The 16883-nt window shown below is 38.9% G+C and overlaps 1 protein-coding gene across 1 annotated transcript in view; it reads right to left on the reverse strand.

Moving 5' to 3' along the window:
- Window positions 1-16883, reverse strand: part of LOC121393417 (protein spinster homolog 1-like) — a 28681-nt gene that overhangs the window by 1634 nt on the left and 10164 nt on the right. The window contains exons 10-13 of the mRNA XM_041561901.1: window positions 4031-4202; window positions 1524-1635; window positions 924-1134; window positions 331-520 (exon numbers count right to left, since the gene is read on the reverse strand). Of these exons, the coding sequence (XP_041417835.1) occupies window positions 331-520; window positions 924-1134; window positions 1524-1635; window positions 4031-4202 (685 nt within the window). The remainder of the gene's footprint in view (window positions 1-330; window positions 521-923; window positions 1135-1523; window positions 1636-4030; window positions 4203-16883) is intronic.

Genomic DNA, 16883 nt, shown 5'->3' on the forward strand with positions numbered 1-16883 from the left:
ACAGGACCCGCGGGTTTGGGCTGACCTCGCACTGTTCTTCACGGGTGGTGGTTGAGCTCTTCACCTGCTCTCCCCGCCCACCACCATGAAATGCCAGTTTCCAGGTTCATCTTTTATAGACGCTGCACCAGTTCGCCCCGCCCCTTTTGTGACATCATCAGCGGGACAGCTTGGGTCGGCCCGGCTCGCACATCACTACCACCTATATATTATGCATAATACATTTCCCTGATTTTACATTTTCCTGGATTTTACTTATTTATCTCTGGTCCCCTGATAAATGTAAAATGGGGGTTCTACTGTACTAAAATTTCCTAGGATTATACTAACTTGGGCTGTGAAGAGATCTCTCTTGATGGAAATAATACCCCCGCAGAGAAGGGGAGCAGCGAGGAAAAGTCCTATGAGGCACAGGTTCGGATGTGCTTTTAGATTCGTCTTTTTGAAAAAGTGGCTGATCACTGTGCCCAATGTAGTTCCCACGATGGTGGACACACAGTTGAGCAATTCATATTGCACGCTGAGAAAAATAATAGAGATTAAATGGACACATATTAGGAAATATTCACAACTTTAGAATCAGTCTGAATTAGAAAAGAGCAGTGTCGGACTGGCCCACAGGGATACCAGGAAAAATCCTGATGGGCCCCGGTGTCAGTGGCCCCTCGTGCTGCTAAACATTTGGCCTATTTCATGGCCATTCCCTATTTCTATGAGAACAAAGAGGCTAAATAGATGGAATAATAGATTATAGTCTGTAAAGAAAAGAGATTAGGAGAATAGAGGTTGAGTGAAGAGATGAAGAATAATAGTAGTGAGAGTGGCCCCTGGTCTAAAGTTTTTTGGTGGCCCCTGGTGTCCCAGTCCGACACTGGAAAAGAGTAACAAATTAACCAGTAAGAATTAGGAAATTAAGGACCTACTTGTAATCCAAAGTGCAGATAAATGAGTTACACGGCTTGTTCACATTGTGTACTCTCTTCATTATGGAGAAGGCCCACATAAATATGCCTGTGCTAACACAAGAAGCAGCTGCATAACCGGTGACGGAGCAAATCAAGCTGCGGCTGAAATACGATAGAGCATCAAATGAGTCACAAAACAGCACATTTCTCTCTCTCTTGCCCCTCATTCCTCAATAGAAGACCATTTATATCACCAAATTAACAAAAATGTCTCTTTTGAGGTGACACAAGTTATGTCACTCTAGAAAGTATAATCATTCTTTTTCTGAAGTGGAAAATCTGAATTGTATTAAATCGGTTTGCTAATATGAGAGACACCTTTAATATCTTGTCAAATCTGTTTCCTAGTTTTAAATGAATGTTATTCTTTGAATGTATTAGTGTATTCAGTTCACCGTCAATGATCAGGGCAAGGTGTGATTAAAAGTAAGATAAAATCAGATCGATGTAATAACAGGATCTCTCTTTTCTTACCATCTTGGGTGTGTTACTTGCCCCTTTTCGTCTACTATAAAAGATACTCACTTTACAATCAAAGCCAATATATTGACATGATGCTTCTTTTCTTCGGGTATTTTTTAGGATTGATCACCAAGCCGCATATTTTTGGACTCCTGGACCGTATACACAATATTAGTAGCAGAGCAACGATGGAAATTCCGGCATCCAGCTGTTTTCAAAAAACAGATAGCTGTCAGTTAAGCGCCCATTGATCTACACCAGTGCTGTCCAACTGGCTGCCCCCCCTTGTGTTGGCCCCCCCACATGAAAGTCTAACTGCTGTGTCTGCTTACCATGTGTAAAGACCCCCATACACAGGCCGATAAAATCTGCAGGCAGACCGAGTCGGCAGCTTATAACCTGTGTGTGGGGCCTTGCAACAGGCTTCCCCGATCTATATATGGCCAAAAGTCGGTCAGATCTTGATTGGGCAGGTTAAAAAATCCCAACGGATCATGGTTGCATCTGTGTGTTTATGTGGTCCCGCTATCCCGCCCGCCCGTATTGATTGCATTATGATCCGATTGTGGATCAGCCCAATATCGCCCATCTCAATGTGGGTAAATCTGGGCTCGTTTGACAACATCGGCAAACGAGCGGATCTCTACATCTATGGCCACCTTAAGATTTAAAAGGTATCACTACAGAGAATAATTGGCCTCTGCATTGTTTTTACATCTCAGATTTATAAACACCTCAGATTTATAAACTCTTGCATTGCTCACACTTGTGGGGGTGCTGTGTTATCCACAGGGGGGAGGAGGCACATGGATTTAAGGTTATGTCGTAATATGACAACTTTTTCCTATATGAGTGATGTCATATCCCTGCAGTGACCACCAGGGGTCCCCAACCAGAACCGGGCCTCGGACAGTCCTGAACTGGGCCACCGAGCCTAGCCAGCAATTAATGTGGTGCACCAAATTGGACGCACAGTTGCTGCTGCCCCCCCCAACCCCCTCGTGACACCCCCCCTTGGTCCTTGCAAAAAATGTTGCCTTTACGCTGGTCCCTAGGCCAAAAGAGGTTTGGGGGCCGCTGTCCTACCACAATTAACATGGACAAGCTCTCATGCTCTTACACTTTTAACCTATTAGGCTAAGGGCACACAGGACATTTTGTCACCCATAATAAATCTCAACTACCACAACAAAGCAACACTAGTTTCCTTCCTACTGGCAGTAGTGTGTATTGTCAGTATACAGTGCAAAGCAATCTGAACTTCACATTATTTTGTAACAGGAAAGAACGCAAATGCTTTCCCACTCACATTTGTTACATCCATAAACATTTCTCTACCAGCAGTATGTGGCGCCAATTGGGGATTCAAAAATGTGATCATATTTTGTCCATAAATGCTCCCCAGGACACTACAAAGGAATAAGACAGAGTTAGAAATCTAGACGCATGGGTGTGATACAAGGTGTTCAAAATAAATGAATATTAGATTTTGGGAATTCAAAGTTACCATGCTGGAATGCAGACCACACACACACAGAATAAAGCATAAAACACTAGAATATTAGGAACTTACCATCCCATAGAATAAAGAATACAAATGATGCACTGTAGTTTCATTCGAGTTTCTCTGTAGAAAAGGTCAGCGGTGATCAGGGGGTGCATTCGTCATAGTAGCCGCCTCTTATTGAGCTCGTTACACTTTTAAAGATGACTAAGATCCAAAATCCCTAAAGGGTCCAAGAAATACCACATATTTAATGCATCAATAGGAAACAATGAACAATAGTAATTGTCGGGTGAAGTGGCATATATATATATATATGGTTATAACTGTATGTAACATGCTTTATTATTGTATTCAGTTTGCTCAAAGAGCAGAAAGGGAAATAAAAGATTTACCTTATTTGGAATGAATAAAACTGGCAATGGAGAATATTATCCGTGTCGCAACAGCTCCAACAAGTATTTGTGAACTACTGTATTTGCCCCCATAACAGCCGAACAACGACGCAATTACTATTCCAGCGACGGGACATACTGTTAAGATAAAAGATTCGATTGTGAGGCAAAGTGTTAGAAACATTCAACAATAGAAGGTATATTATAAGAGAGCAGTTTGTAATCCAGTACTGATTTACTCAACAGTGGGCAACCCACAAAATAAAGGGACATATTATGGTAGGTAATGAGAGATGACAGCTTTTATAGATGATATACAAAGAATACAAACAGTGCAAATAAGATTCATTACTTTTCCTTATAATCCAAGGCTTGCTCTTCAAAGTGTTCATGTTCTTCTTTTCATCCCGTTTAACGAACCTATGGAAAAAAAATCACCAATACGTCAATGAAAGGAAGTTAGTGAAGATACTCTATTACCTTCTAGAATTAACTCTGTGATTTATTTTGTCTATATCTCATTAGTAAGGCATTTTAAAAGTTATAAAATACACTGACATTTCTAACAGTTGAAAGAAATAAATATTCACAATTCAGCTGTAAAAGAGTCTTAGATTCAAAAGTAGTTTGAAATAAGTTCTACCTTACCCTCAAAAACCACAATCGGTGAAGGTATTAACCACCACAAGCAAACCGAGAATTACGATGATTGACACGGAACGGCGAAAGACGGATCTATTGGAATCTTGTTCTTCCATCTTTTCTTCTTCTTCTTCTTCATCAGTCTTGTTTTTCTCAATATCTATATCATCAATCTGTTGTTTCTTGAAATAATTCATTGTTTTTTGTTTGATGTTTTGTAGAGATTGTTTGAAGCTGAAATCATAAGAGAACGAATTTAGATATTATGGAAATAATTGGAACATTTTCTAATTGGACCAGTGTTGTTAGTGGAGTCCCGCAGGGCTCTGTACTAGGTCCCTTGCTTTTCAACTTGTTTATTAATAACCTGGAGGTGGCCATTGAAAGTACTGTTTCTATTTTTGCAGATGATACTAAATTGTGCAGAACTAAAGGTTCCTTTGCACAGTGATTTGTCTAAGTTGGGAAAACTGGGCCAGCAAACCTGAGAAAATGAGGTTCAAATGTTGATAAATGTTGGGCAAAAATAATATAAAATGCAAAGTTATACACTAAATGGCAGTGTGTTGGGAATTTCCTTAAATGAGAAGGATCTTGGGGTCTTTGTAGATAACAAGTTGTCTAATTCTGGGCAGTGTCATTCTGTGGCTACTAAAGCAAATCAAGTTCTTGTATAAAAAAGGGCATTAACTCAAGGGATGAAACATAATTGTGTCTCTTTATAGGTCCCTGGTGAGGCCTCATCTGGAGTATGTTTTGGACTCCAGTCCTTAAGAGGGATGGGAGGGAAGAGTTAAATTATGAGGGGAGACTGACAAGGTTGGGGTTGTTTTCTCTGGAAAAAAGGCGCTTGTGAGGGGACATGATTAGACTTTACAAGTACATTAGAGGAATTATAGACAAATAGCAGGGACCTTTTTACCCATAAAGAGAATCACGTACCAGAGGCCTCCCCTTCAGACTAGAGGAAAAGAAGTTTCATTTAAAGGAACAGAGTAAGGGGTTCATCACAGTGAGGACAGTGAGGTTGGGAAATGCACTGCCGGGTGATGATTCAGTTAATGACTATAAGAGGGACTTGGATGATTTCTTGGACAGACATAATACAAAGGCTATTGTGAAACTAAACTCTATAGTTAGTATAGATATGGGTATATATAATTTATGTGACAGTAGGGAGTGGGGTGTGTATGGGGCTGGGTTTTCATTTGGAGGGGTTGGACTTGATGGACTTTGTCTTTTTTTCAACCCGATTTAACTATGTAAAATTTAAACTGATCATTTTCAAAGAAACCCCCCATTGATATATTACCCCAATACCCACAGTATGAAATGTGTGCTTCTATTAGATGTGTTATGCCCCAGCCGCAGTAACAAATATGCTTTTGACATATAGGACACACAGTGACTACTGAGAGTATCAGCTTGTTATAATAAAATACTTCAAAGTTGATCATTTGTGGGAAACATGTTTCACATTAACACCGTATATTTCAATGTGTTCCCAACATATGATATTGCACTGGAGCCCATTTTTTATTAATAAATACTATGAATGACTGAACATATATTGACAGAGTGTTAGGGGTTATTTACCGAATGTAAAAATTCCGATTTTTTTTTCAATTAAATCGGACTTTTAAAAAAATCACACATTTTTCAGAATTTATTAAACCCAAGGACGGAAAAGTCAGAATCTGAAAATCCGGCATTTCAGACCTGTCGAGGTTGCATATAAGTCAATATAAGTCCCAATGATTTTTTGAAGCATCCTGGGTTTTGTGCAATACCCCGAAGTTTTCGGGTCAAAATTCCGAAAAAATAGTGAAAATCGGATGGAAAAATCTGAAAAATTGTGAAAATCTGATTTATTTTCCCCGCAAAACAGATTTACAGGAAAATGTAATAATAAATAGGTGTAAACAACACTTGCGGATTTTATCGGAGTTTATAGCAGAAAATATTGAGGTAAATTCAGACTTTGATAAATAACCCTTAGTGTTGCTTAATCACAACAGAGCTACTAATATAAAGAAACAGCCACAAATGTTGTGTAGCGATTGCTGTTTGCAACAGACAATTACAGCAGTTGGACCGAAAGATATTCAGTTAAGGGGATGCTTTGCTTAAATCTATTTAGTACACACCAACAGAATGACCCAAAATCTCCAGGGCACCAGCGTAACACGCACATAAACAGCTTGTGAGTAAAGTTACCAATAGGCAAGTCTATATGTGTTTGTGATCTACACTAATACACCTTGTGCCAACAGTGATGACATTAAGGGCAAGGCCAGACGTGGCGTTTTTACGTTGCGTTTTTAAAAATGAACAGCCAGGCGTAAATACGCATAAAACTGCACTACCACTGAAACGAATGGAAAACGCACTATGGCAATTCGCACAGGGTTCTTGCAAGCTGAAATCCGCCACAGGACGCCAGTTTTTCTGCTAAAAAACGCCAATACGTCAAGAAACTACCAAATCATTAGACTCTATGGGATCTGCACGTTTGAAACCACACTGTACGTAAATACACAGCGTATTTTAAATATGGCGTCCAAACTCAATGAGAACAATGAAAAGTTCATGTTGGGAAAATAATCGTACGTGCTGAAAAACGCATGAAAAACGCATGTTGACGGTTGCGTGTGGTTTCAGTAGCGTATTTACGCCTGGCTGTTCTTTTTTAAAAACGCAACGTAAAAAAGCCACGTCTGGCCTTACCCTAAGGCAAACACTTCTATTGCTGAAAATACACCCCATGACCAAGCACTGGCGCTTCACTTATTTCTAAGGATGCACCAAATCCATTTTTTTGGATTCGACCGAACCCCAGAATCCTTTGCGAAAGATTTGGCCGAACACCGAACCAAATTGACCCCTATTTTGCATATGCAAATTAGGGGTGGGAAAGTGAAAACACTTTTACTTCCTTGTTTTGTGACAAAAAGTCACGTGGTTTCCCTCCCACCCCTAATTTGCATATGCAAATTTGGACTCAGTTCGGTCAGGCAGAAGGATTCGGCTGAATCCGAATCCTGCTTAAAAAGGCCGAATCCTGGATTCAGTGCATCCCTACTTATTTCCCTCTGCCCCATAATCCTATGTCTCTTTATGATACAGTGCTGTAAATGCAATGAAAATCTTATGTTTTTTTTTTTTAAATATTTTTATTTCTGGAAAAGAAAATCTTATGTTTTTAATAGAAACGATCATTGATCTTGTCATTAGTCTTAGAAAACTAGAATCTAAACCCCTTGCCATGACAGGATTGCAGCGCTCTTCTCTTTCTTGTTTTAGCTCTCCTTCAAGTTTCAGCGAGTCCCTCCTGCTCTGAGATTACAGTCATTTCTCAACAAGCCTGTATATATGTAAGGGTTAAACCACCCTTGAGCCTTATCAAGCCTTTAAGTATTGGAGGGGCAGCCCATCAATCACTAGTGAGCAGGACGGCCAGCGGCCCCATTGAACTTTGATGGAGAAAGAGAAGAGAAAAGCTGCAGAAACAATTACATGTATTTCAAAGCAGGTACAATTTTTTTAACAGATAAAAGTGTTTTATTTAGTGCTAGGAACCTATTTATGCATTTTTAAAATTTACTTTATCCAAATAATCCAAATTTTTAAAAATGATTTCCTTTTTCTGTGTAATAATAAAACAGTAGCTTGTACTTGATCCCAACTAAGATATAATTAATCCTTATTGGAAGCAAAACCAGCCTATTGGGTTTATTTCATGTTTACATGAATTTCTAGTACACATAAGGCATGAAGACCCAAATTACGGAAAAATCTGTTATCTGGAAAACCCCAGGTCCCGAGCATTCTGGATAACAGGTCCCATACCTGTACTAACAAATTCTCTAATACCTTTAAAAAAGATTGTGTCCGTATATTACAATATACTGAAGCTGGTCAACTACATCAAAGTCATCCCTGGTCTAATGTAACCCCTGATTAATGTCCTATACAGTATACAGTTATGGGATCCTTTATCTGGAACCCCATAATCCAGAAAGCTCTTAATTACAGTTAATACCATAAATTATGTTTATTGGTATTTCAAAATAAACAGTAAGAGCAAAGTCAACAAGATATTGGCTTAAAAAAAATAAATTGGGGGCCCCAGAGAATATTTAAAAAAAAACATTGGTGGCAGGGCCCATAGAGTATTAAAATATTACATTTTTGTCTAGGGGCTTAAAAAAATAAAAAAAACACACATTGGTGTTCAGTAGAACTGAACTCGTGGCTTCAGGACTTCAGCTTAGACTCCTTTTGTGACTTTGGGCAGTACAGCTGTGCCCCTCTGATGGCGTTTGTTAAAAAAAACACAAATAAAGTTTGTTAAAAAACAAGAATGTGGCAGTGCATTAAAGTCTTATAATTATAGAACTGTGATTAAAGAAGTTATATTTTCGGCTGATTTATTGAAAATTTCTCCAAAACCCTACTAGTGTTGCACTTCTTTCCCAGGATGTGCAGCGGTACCTTGGCAATCACCAAACTGCTCTGTAGCTGGGGTAGCCACCCGGCCTGGCTGCTAAAAATGATGGTTGATCCCAATGTTAATAGGGAAAAAAGATAAATATATCTGTAGCAAAGGGCTGCAATTTTGATGTTTGTACCTCTGCTGCTACCAGTATTGTAATATGGGAAAGCTTATATAAAGTAATATGGGAAAGGTTATAAAGTAATATGGGAAAGGTTATATAAAGTAATATGGAAAGCTTATATAAAGGTAATATGGGAAAGCTTATATAATAAAAGCTTATATAAAGTAATATGGGAAAGGTTATGTAAAGTAATATGGGAAAGGTGTGGTTCTACTGGTATAGAAATATTTGTCCCAAAGTCATAAGGGTAAGTGTCACTACTCACAATTATTACAGTAAGTTCAAACCTAAAACCTGTATTTCTGTTCTTTGGGGAAAATTATGGCTATTACCTTTTGCTTATTGTCAGGAACCGATATGCCCAGGCTTGTGAATTCATTTTTCTTGACAACACATAGATCTAAAGTACTTCTAGGATGTAAATAAAATTGTGAAGAGAAAAGGTCAAATCTCAGCAACTGATGAATATTGATACAAGGAAACCAGAAAATAAGGATCCAGTATTTATGCAACTGAATTGGTCTGTTGACAAACCAAGCTTTCTCTGGGGAGGGTTGTGGGACAATTCTGAGGGTGATATAGTGGAGAAAAAGCTGGGTAAGTAGTGGGGTATATGGAAAAGGTGGGAAATAAAGGCTGTATGAGTAAAAAAGAAAAATATATAGGTATTTTTTTCCAAAAAAGGTTGCAACCCTATCTGTAGCACAGGGCTGCAATTAGGGTTGCCAGGTTTTCTGGAAAAATAACATTGGGATCACTGACCTTCATATATATTTATCTTTATTCCCTATTAATAACATTGGGATCAACCATCATTTTTACCGGCCAGGCCAGTAAAATACTGGCCAGGTGGCAACCCCAGCAGCAATTGGCTCCCCCTCATCTACAACAAGGACACGTATGCTGCAATTTTTGGGGTAGAAAAGCGACTGACGAGGCGGATTATGTATATATATATATATAATGTGTTTGTTACAGTGCGTATATATAAATATAGGCATCTCTGAGGGACGCTCCCCTAAAGTTACAACTCTTGGCACAGGCCCTAGGGTGTCTACATATAAACACAGCCGTGGCTACAGATTTTCAGTCTAATCCTGACCTGAGGGAATTACCTCAGGAGACAGAGGCCCAAGCTTAGCCTTACTCACTATAGGGGCTTTCAGTAAAAATATCAGTTTAAATCCCACTTTTTGCCTCACAAACTGAAACAAATCCTGCACAAGAGCTGTGGTGTAAATAGATGTTTAATGTACATTCATCTGTACTACTGAGCCAGCATTCTTGCACTTCTACTGATACGACAAAGAACATCCCTAAACTATCGTGTTGTAAGTAATGGCTAGAACTAGTCCCACATTATTTTGCTTTGTGACACAATGAGGGAGGTCCAGAGCTCAAGTTCCTTGTCATGACACTGACAGGCCGTCTCTCTCTCTGAACGACTCAGCTAATGGCCGTCACTGGGACCCGCCCCTTGTTACAAAACAAACACAAGAAGTGGCCGGTCATGTGACTTGTAGTAAAAGGCGGGCTGTTTGGTATCACACGCAGTCCTCTTACAACGTGTTTTGCATAAGACTTGCCCAGAACGCTGTGATTGGCTCTCCACTGAAACGTCACTCAGAGCTGGGCGGGGCTATGTTGTATATAGGGACAAGACTAGGCTCTAGTGACTGACACAGACTGAGAGCTTAGAGTGGAGTCACTTGACTGAGGTAAAAACATGAGGCTTTTGTGCTTGGCCAGTTATGTGACTGTGGGGCACAACAATAGAATATTTCATTGCTCAGGTTCCTTCTCTTACACAATGGGGGAAGGATATACACTGGGACATATCAAGGGACTGTTTTCTACTTGCACCGGCTGCTCCTTCTTTACATCCCAGCTGTTAAAGGGGAAGTAAACCCAAGAACACATTAGTGAAAGAAAAAAAAGGTGCCTTTTAGTTATTTAGTCATAGAGATGTGGGGCCTGCACATAATGGCGGCACGGAGAGCACAGACAGCGAGTCGCACAACTATGAGAAACATTTTGTGTTTTCAACTTCTGGAAAAGCGTCAGTTTCTGACGGCAGTGACCTGACCCTACAAATCAATTAAATATTCTATGTAATTTCTGAATATATGTCAGATATTCACTGACAGATCCAATATATCTTATAGGGGGCCCCTTTCCTAGCAGATGTATTAGAGCTCACTCACATAACTGATTCCAGTACAAACTAAATAACTTTGTTTTGCACAAATCCTGCATGTAGAGAGACATGATGATGATTTTAAAGGAGAATTCAGCCCTAAACTTAATAAAAACCCCTACCCCCAGCCTAAGTGTTACTCCGGGCAAATGCGGCACATGCGCAGTTGGAGCAATTTTCTGTTTCATCACAACTGCGCATGCGCCGAAACTCACTAAAATTGCCAAAGCGCCGGTCTCATTACAAAGATTAGCGAAGCGGGTGAAGATGGCGTCTGCAAACTCCAATGCCTGAATCTGCACCGAGGGGTAAGGAAAACGTTAGGGGCATTTGCCCGGGGTAACACTTAGGCTGGGGGTAGGGTTTTTAAAGTTTAGGGTTGAATTCTCCTTTAAAAGGTTTATTCACCTATGAGTTAACTGTTAGTGTGATGCATAGAGGGATATTCTGAGACAATTTGCAATTAGTTTTCATGTTTTATTATTTGTGTTTTTTGAGTTATTTAGCTTTTTGTTCAGCAGCTCTCCAGTTTGTAGTTTCAGCAGTCTGGTTGCTAGGATTCAAATTCCCCTAGCAACCTTGCAACAATCTGAATAAGACACTGGAATATGAATAGGAGAGGTCTGAATAGAAAGATGAGTAATACAAATTAGCAATAACAATAAATGTGTAGCCTTACAGAGCATCTGATTTTTAGATGGGGTCAGCGACGATTCAAAATTAGCAGTGTCCGAAGAAAAAGGCAAATAACTATAACTATATGAAAAAAAAATAATGAAGACCAATTGAAAAGTTGCTTAAAATTGGGCATTTTACAATATACTTAAAGTGACCACCCTTTTAATAGAGTGAGCTCTGATACATCTTCTAGGCAAAATGAGCCCCCCTATAAGAGATATATATAAATATATAAAACTGTGCTGCATGAATCCGTATTGGTGGCAAAACAACGCAAGCGTTTCGTAACCAGATAATATCTCCTATACTTGTAATAGTCATGTAAATGATACTGTTTTAATGACCGTATATGTTTTTTGTCAACTTAATTTTGACGTTTCTAGGATATACCGTTTTTTGTGGTGAAGGTTTATATGATTTGAAGCTGTAGATGTGGCGTGCAGGGGGCACCAGCGTAACACGCACATAAACAGCTTGTGAGTAAAGTTACCAATAGGCAAGTCTATATGTGTTTGTGATCTACACTAATACACCTTGTGCCAACAGTGATGACATTAAGGGCAAGGCCAGACGTGGCGTTTTTACGTTGCGTTTTTAAAAATGAACAGCCAGGCGTAAATACGCATAAACTGCACTACCACTGAAACGAATGGAAAACGCACTATGGCAATTCGCACAGGGTTCTTGCAAGCTGAAATCCGCCACAGGACGCCAGTTTTTCTGCTAAAAAACGCCAATACGTCAAGAAACTACCAAATCATTAGACTCTATGGGATCTGCACGTTTGAAACCACACTGTACGTAAATACACAGCGTATTTTAAATATGGCGTCCAAACTCAATGAGAACAATGAAAAGTTCATGTTGGGAAAATAATCGTACGTGCTGAAAAACGCATGAAAAACGCATGTTGACGGTTGCGTGTGGTTTCAGTAGCGTATTTACGCCTGGCTGTTCTTTTTTAAAAACGCAACGTAAAAAAGCCACGTCTGGCCTTACCCTAAGGCAAACACTTCTATTGCTGAAAATACACCCCATGACCAAGCACTGGCGCTTCACTTATTTCTAAGGATGCACCAAATCCATTTTTTTGGATTCGACCGAACCCCAGAATCCTTTGCGAAAGATTTGGCCGAACACCGAACCAAATTGACCCCTATTTTGCATATGCAAATTAGGGGTGGGAAAGTGAAAACACTTTTACTTCCTTGTTTTGTGACAAAAAGTCACGTGGTTTCCCTCCCACCCCTAATTTGCATATGCAAATTTGGACTCAGTTCGGTCAGGCAGAAGGATTCGGCTGAATCCGAATCCTGCTTAAAAAGGCCGAATCCTGGATTCAGTGCATCCCTACTTATTTCCCTCTGCCCCATAATCCTATGTCTCTTTATGATACAGTGCTGTAAATGCAATGAAAATCTTATGTTTTTTTTTTTAAATATTTTTATTTCTGGAAAAGAAAATCTTATGTTTTTAATAGAAACGATCATTGATCTTGTCATTAGTCTTAGAAAACTAGAATCTAAACCCCTTGCCATAAAGCATGACAGGATTGCAGCGCTCTTCTCTTTCTTGTTTTAGCTCTCCTTCAAGTTTCAGCGAGTCCCTCCTGCTCTGAGATTACAGTCATTTCTCAACAAGCCTGTATATATGTAAGGGTTAAACCACCCTTGAGCCTTATCAAGCCTTTAAGTATTGGAGGGGCAGCCCATCAATCACTAGTGAGGGACCCGGCCTCAAGCGGCCCATTGAACTTTGATGGAGAAAAGAATAGAAAAAGGCTTGCAGAAACAATTCCATGTGAGAAATCTCACAAGGCAAGTAACAATTTTTTTAACAGATAAACATTCAAAGTGATTTAGGTGCTAGCCTATTTATGCATTTTTTAAAATTTAGGAGTTTCCGCCTTTAACGTAGGAATCCTTTATCCGGAAACCACGGATATCCCAAGAAAGCTTCTCCCATAGACCCAATTTACTCCAAATTTTTTTAAAAAGGAATTCCTTTTTCTGTGTAATCAAAAACAGTCCGGCTGTACTGATCCCACTAGATACAATTAATCCTTATTGGAAGAAAACCCAGCCTTATTGGCTTTTATTTCATGTTCATGAAATTTCTAGTAGAACCAATAAGGCAATGGAGAACCCAAAATTTTTACGAAGATCTGTTGTCTGGAAAACCCCAGTCCCGAGTCATTCTGGATAAAGGTTCCCATAAGCCTGTTACCTCTACGGAGAGAATATTCCTAATGACCCTTTAACCAAGATTGGTGTCCATATATTACATATAACTGAAAGCTGGTCAAACTACTACTACTACTAATTGTAGCACCCGATAATGTCTATACAGTACATTGGACTTATCTGGAACCCCTAATTCCAGAAAGCTCTTAATTACAGTTAAATACCATAAATTTGTTGATTGGTATTTTCAAAAGATAACAGTAAGGAGTGCCAAAGTCCAACAAGATTTGGTTATATTAATAGCCCATCAATTTACAAAAAAAAACACACACACAAGGCGATTATTACAGATCCATCCAATGAAAAATAAAGCACAAATCGTTTTTGAACCTTTTAAACAGAAATCAATAAAGAGAAAAAAAAAAAAAATAAAGTTGAACAAAATAAAAATAAACATTTTCCTCTCTATCAACCAGACAAAATTAAAGCGTTTGTTATATTATCTCGACAACATTTACAATCAATTAAAATTATCCCGGGAAAAAAAAGCCAAAAAATAGAGTGAGGTAAAAAAAGAAGTTTCATCAAAATTCTTTACATAAACGTCCATAATAACTTATCATCCAGACTCTAGATGTCTGCTACCCTACCCTATTTTTTCCAAGAGCACAGACGATAAATTTACTTTGTACTGTAATATGTCTATTTTAAAAACAATTTTAATGTGTATAGCTTATATTAATATAACATCTGAATGTTTCAATTGGATGGATACTGATCTCGTGCTTATGATACGATTACATTTCAAGAAATTGTTTTTTCCTTCAAAATTAAAATCAGCGCATTAAAATGTGAAAATTCTCATCATTTAGTTTGGACCTTGAAGGCAATCCCGCCTTAAAACAATCGCCAGCGTTTTCTACAACTTAATTGCATTTCGATATAACATTTTTCTCAGTTCGCTTGGTCTGAGGTGCGGAAGAAACTCTGGCGAAAGAGGTAGTCAGTAGTAAAATTCGCATTTTAGTGGAATTTGCCAGAGTAACGACGGTCGGCAGATCAACAGTTCGCCTGGCTATGGGTGCAAAATGAATGCTAGCGGAGGTCCGTTCGCAGCGAAATTGTTCCTCCGTTACGTCTCTTAGTGAAGTTGCAAACTAGCGACGGCCACTATTTTGCTCTTCTCCTTTTTTATATCCCTGCCACAGTGTTTTATTATTTACTTTTATAGAGCCCTGAAACCACTCAAATTTTTAAAATTTACATTTAATGGGGGACTGGCCACTGGTTTTGGTTTTTTTTTTTTTACTTGGGAGGTGGGGAACTCGGCACAATGTATTTTCAAACTTGGGGGCTGGCCATACTTTTTTGTCTCTTGTCTGCCGTCAATGGTCGCATATTTATATTTTCGGCCTGCTTTGATGTTTTTGGGCCAGGGTTGCTTTACTGCTATCCCAGCTCTGAATATACAGTCAAAACCTGTCCTCTCCAGATTTTTACAACATTTTTTTTATGTGGTCCACCCAGTTTTAAGGGGCAAAAATTCACCTAAGATTCGTAAGTTTGCGCCAAGAGTTAACTTCGCCAGCTGCTCTGCCAACCACTAAAGCGACAGTTGCCCGCTCAGGGGAAGCATAAGGTTGCGAATTGCGCTTAGCGTTTGATTCGCGAGCGACGTTAGCCTAGCGATGGTTTTTAATTTGCGTACGGCGCCAAATTCCCAATTTCAATGGAGGAATCGAAGGTAGAAATCACACATGCCCTGGGAAACCTCAAACGACAAAATAAATGTTATTTGCCCTACACATGTGCCCTGTATTTAGAGTTGCCAAATGAGGTTAGGAAATGTGGGGAACGGAGGGGAGTCCCCAAAAACATTTTTTTAGAATCTCTTTCATCAGCCCTATTCACCAATAATAATAGAAAAACGCCAGCGTTTTTTGGGATCTTAAAAAAAGTTAATTTTTGTTGGAAAAATTCCCTATTCTATATTGGGCGCTTTTCGCCCTGGTCCTAGTGGCCGAAGGAAGTCTGGCGTGAAAAAGGTAGCGTTCAGAACGTTGTTGCGCGTTAGTTGACTTTTGCGTAGTTACTGTGTTGCCGCAAATTCGCAGTGGTAGGGTTGGCGAAGTTATCGCTAGTGAAGTTTAGCCAGCAATCCCCCGTTAGTTGAATTTGTGAAGTAAGAAAATGGCAACGCTAACCGAATTGGACGCTGAGCCGTTTAGGGCGCTTTCGGAGCTTAGTAGAATTTGCCCTAAGTCTGAAATTTTTTGAAAATCACTTTTTTCAATGGACTTTATTTTCATGGCCCCCTGAACAATGTAAAGACAAAGGTTTGACTATTTTATACGACTTTTTAACATTCATAGGAAAATCACAGGGCGTTACCCTATACAATAAGTTGGTTGTTGAATTGTCCCCAGGAACTGAAAAGGTATGAGCATATGGAACACTTGTCCTAAAATGAACAATTCATTTAGAAATCGAAGTTATATAATGGCATATAGATACCAAATGGGAGCATATATTTTATGTTAAATTCATGTTTTTATTATAAAAATATACAAGATGAACAAACATTTATATACAAGATATATCAAATATACAGTAATATTTCTATACATTATAACAAGTTAATACAAATAAAGACTTTGTAAAAAAGGGCATTTTCTGTGAGTCCTTTGTTTTTAAAAAGTAGAGCATTCCCCTTGGGCATGGAAGTAATATGCATACTCTTTCCAGTCTGAAGATTCAATGAACTTCCGCAAGGTTCTGGATGGGTTTAATATTTGCTGAAACTGCCTTCTCATCATCCTCATGATTAATTAGTTTCATTGTAAACAGGGCCAAAGCGCCGATCAAAGCCATGAGAATGGGAAATCAAGATAAACAAATACTCCAGTATAATTTCCTGGAAACAGTTCAGAAGATGTTGTTGACCTTTTTACACTTTTAACAAAGATGTTTGGAGGGAGATAAAACAGTATTATCAAGGTTATTCTTCGTGTTTATTTTTTTAAGAAAGGCCTCAACGGTTACAATTTCTATAAGTAAAAAGACGCTTACTTTCCTTTTTGATAATTACTGACCGTTATTTGCAAGCTGAATTTTCCCCAATGACCTTTACGGAATATGCCCAACATGTAGCTGGTTGAAAATTCACTGTTTGGTTTTGGAGAAAGAGAAACATTGTGGATGTAGCTTTTTGGCAACTATAGTTAAACTATTCAATACA

This window comes from Xenopus laevis, chromosome 4S (assembly GCF_017654675.1).
Source record: "Xenopus laevis strain J_2021 chromosome 4S, Xenopus_laevis_v10.1, whole genome shotgun sequence".
Taxonomy (NCBI): Eukaryota; Metazoa; Chordata; class Amphibia; order Anura; family Pipidae; genus Xenopus; species Xenopus laevis.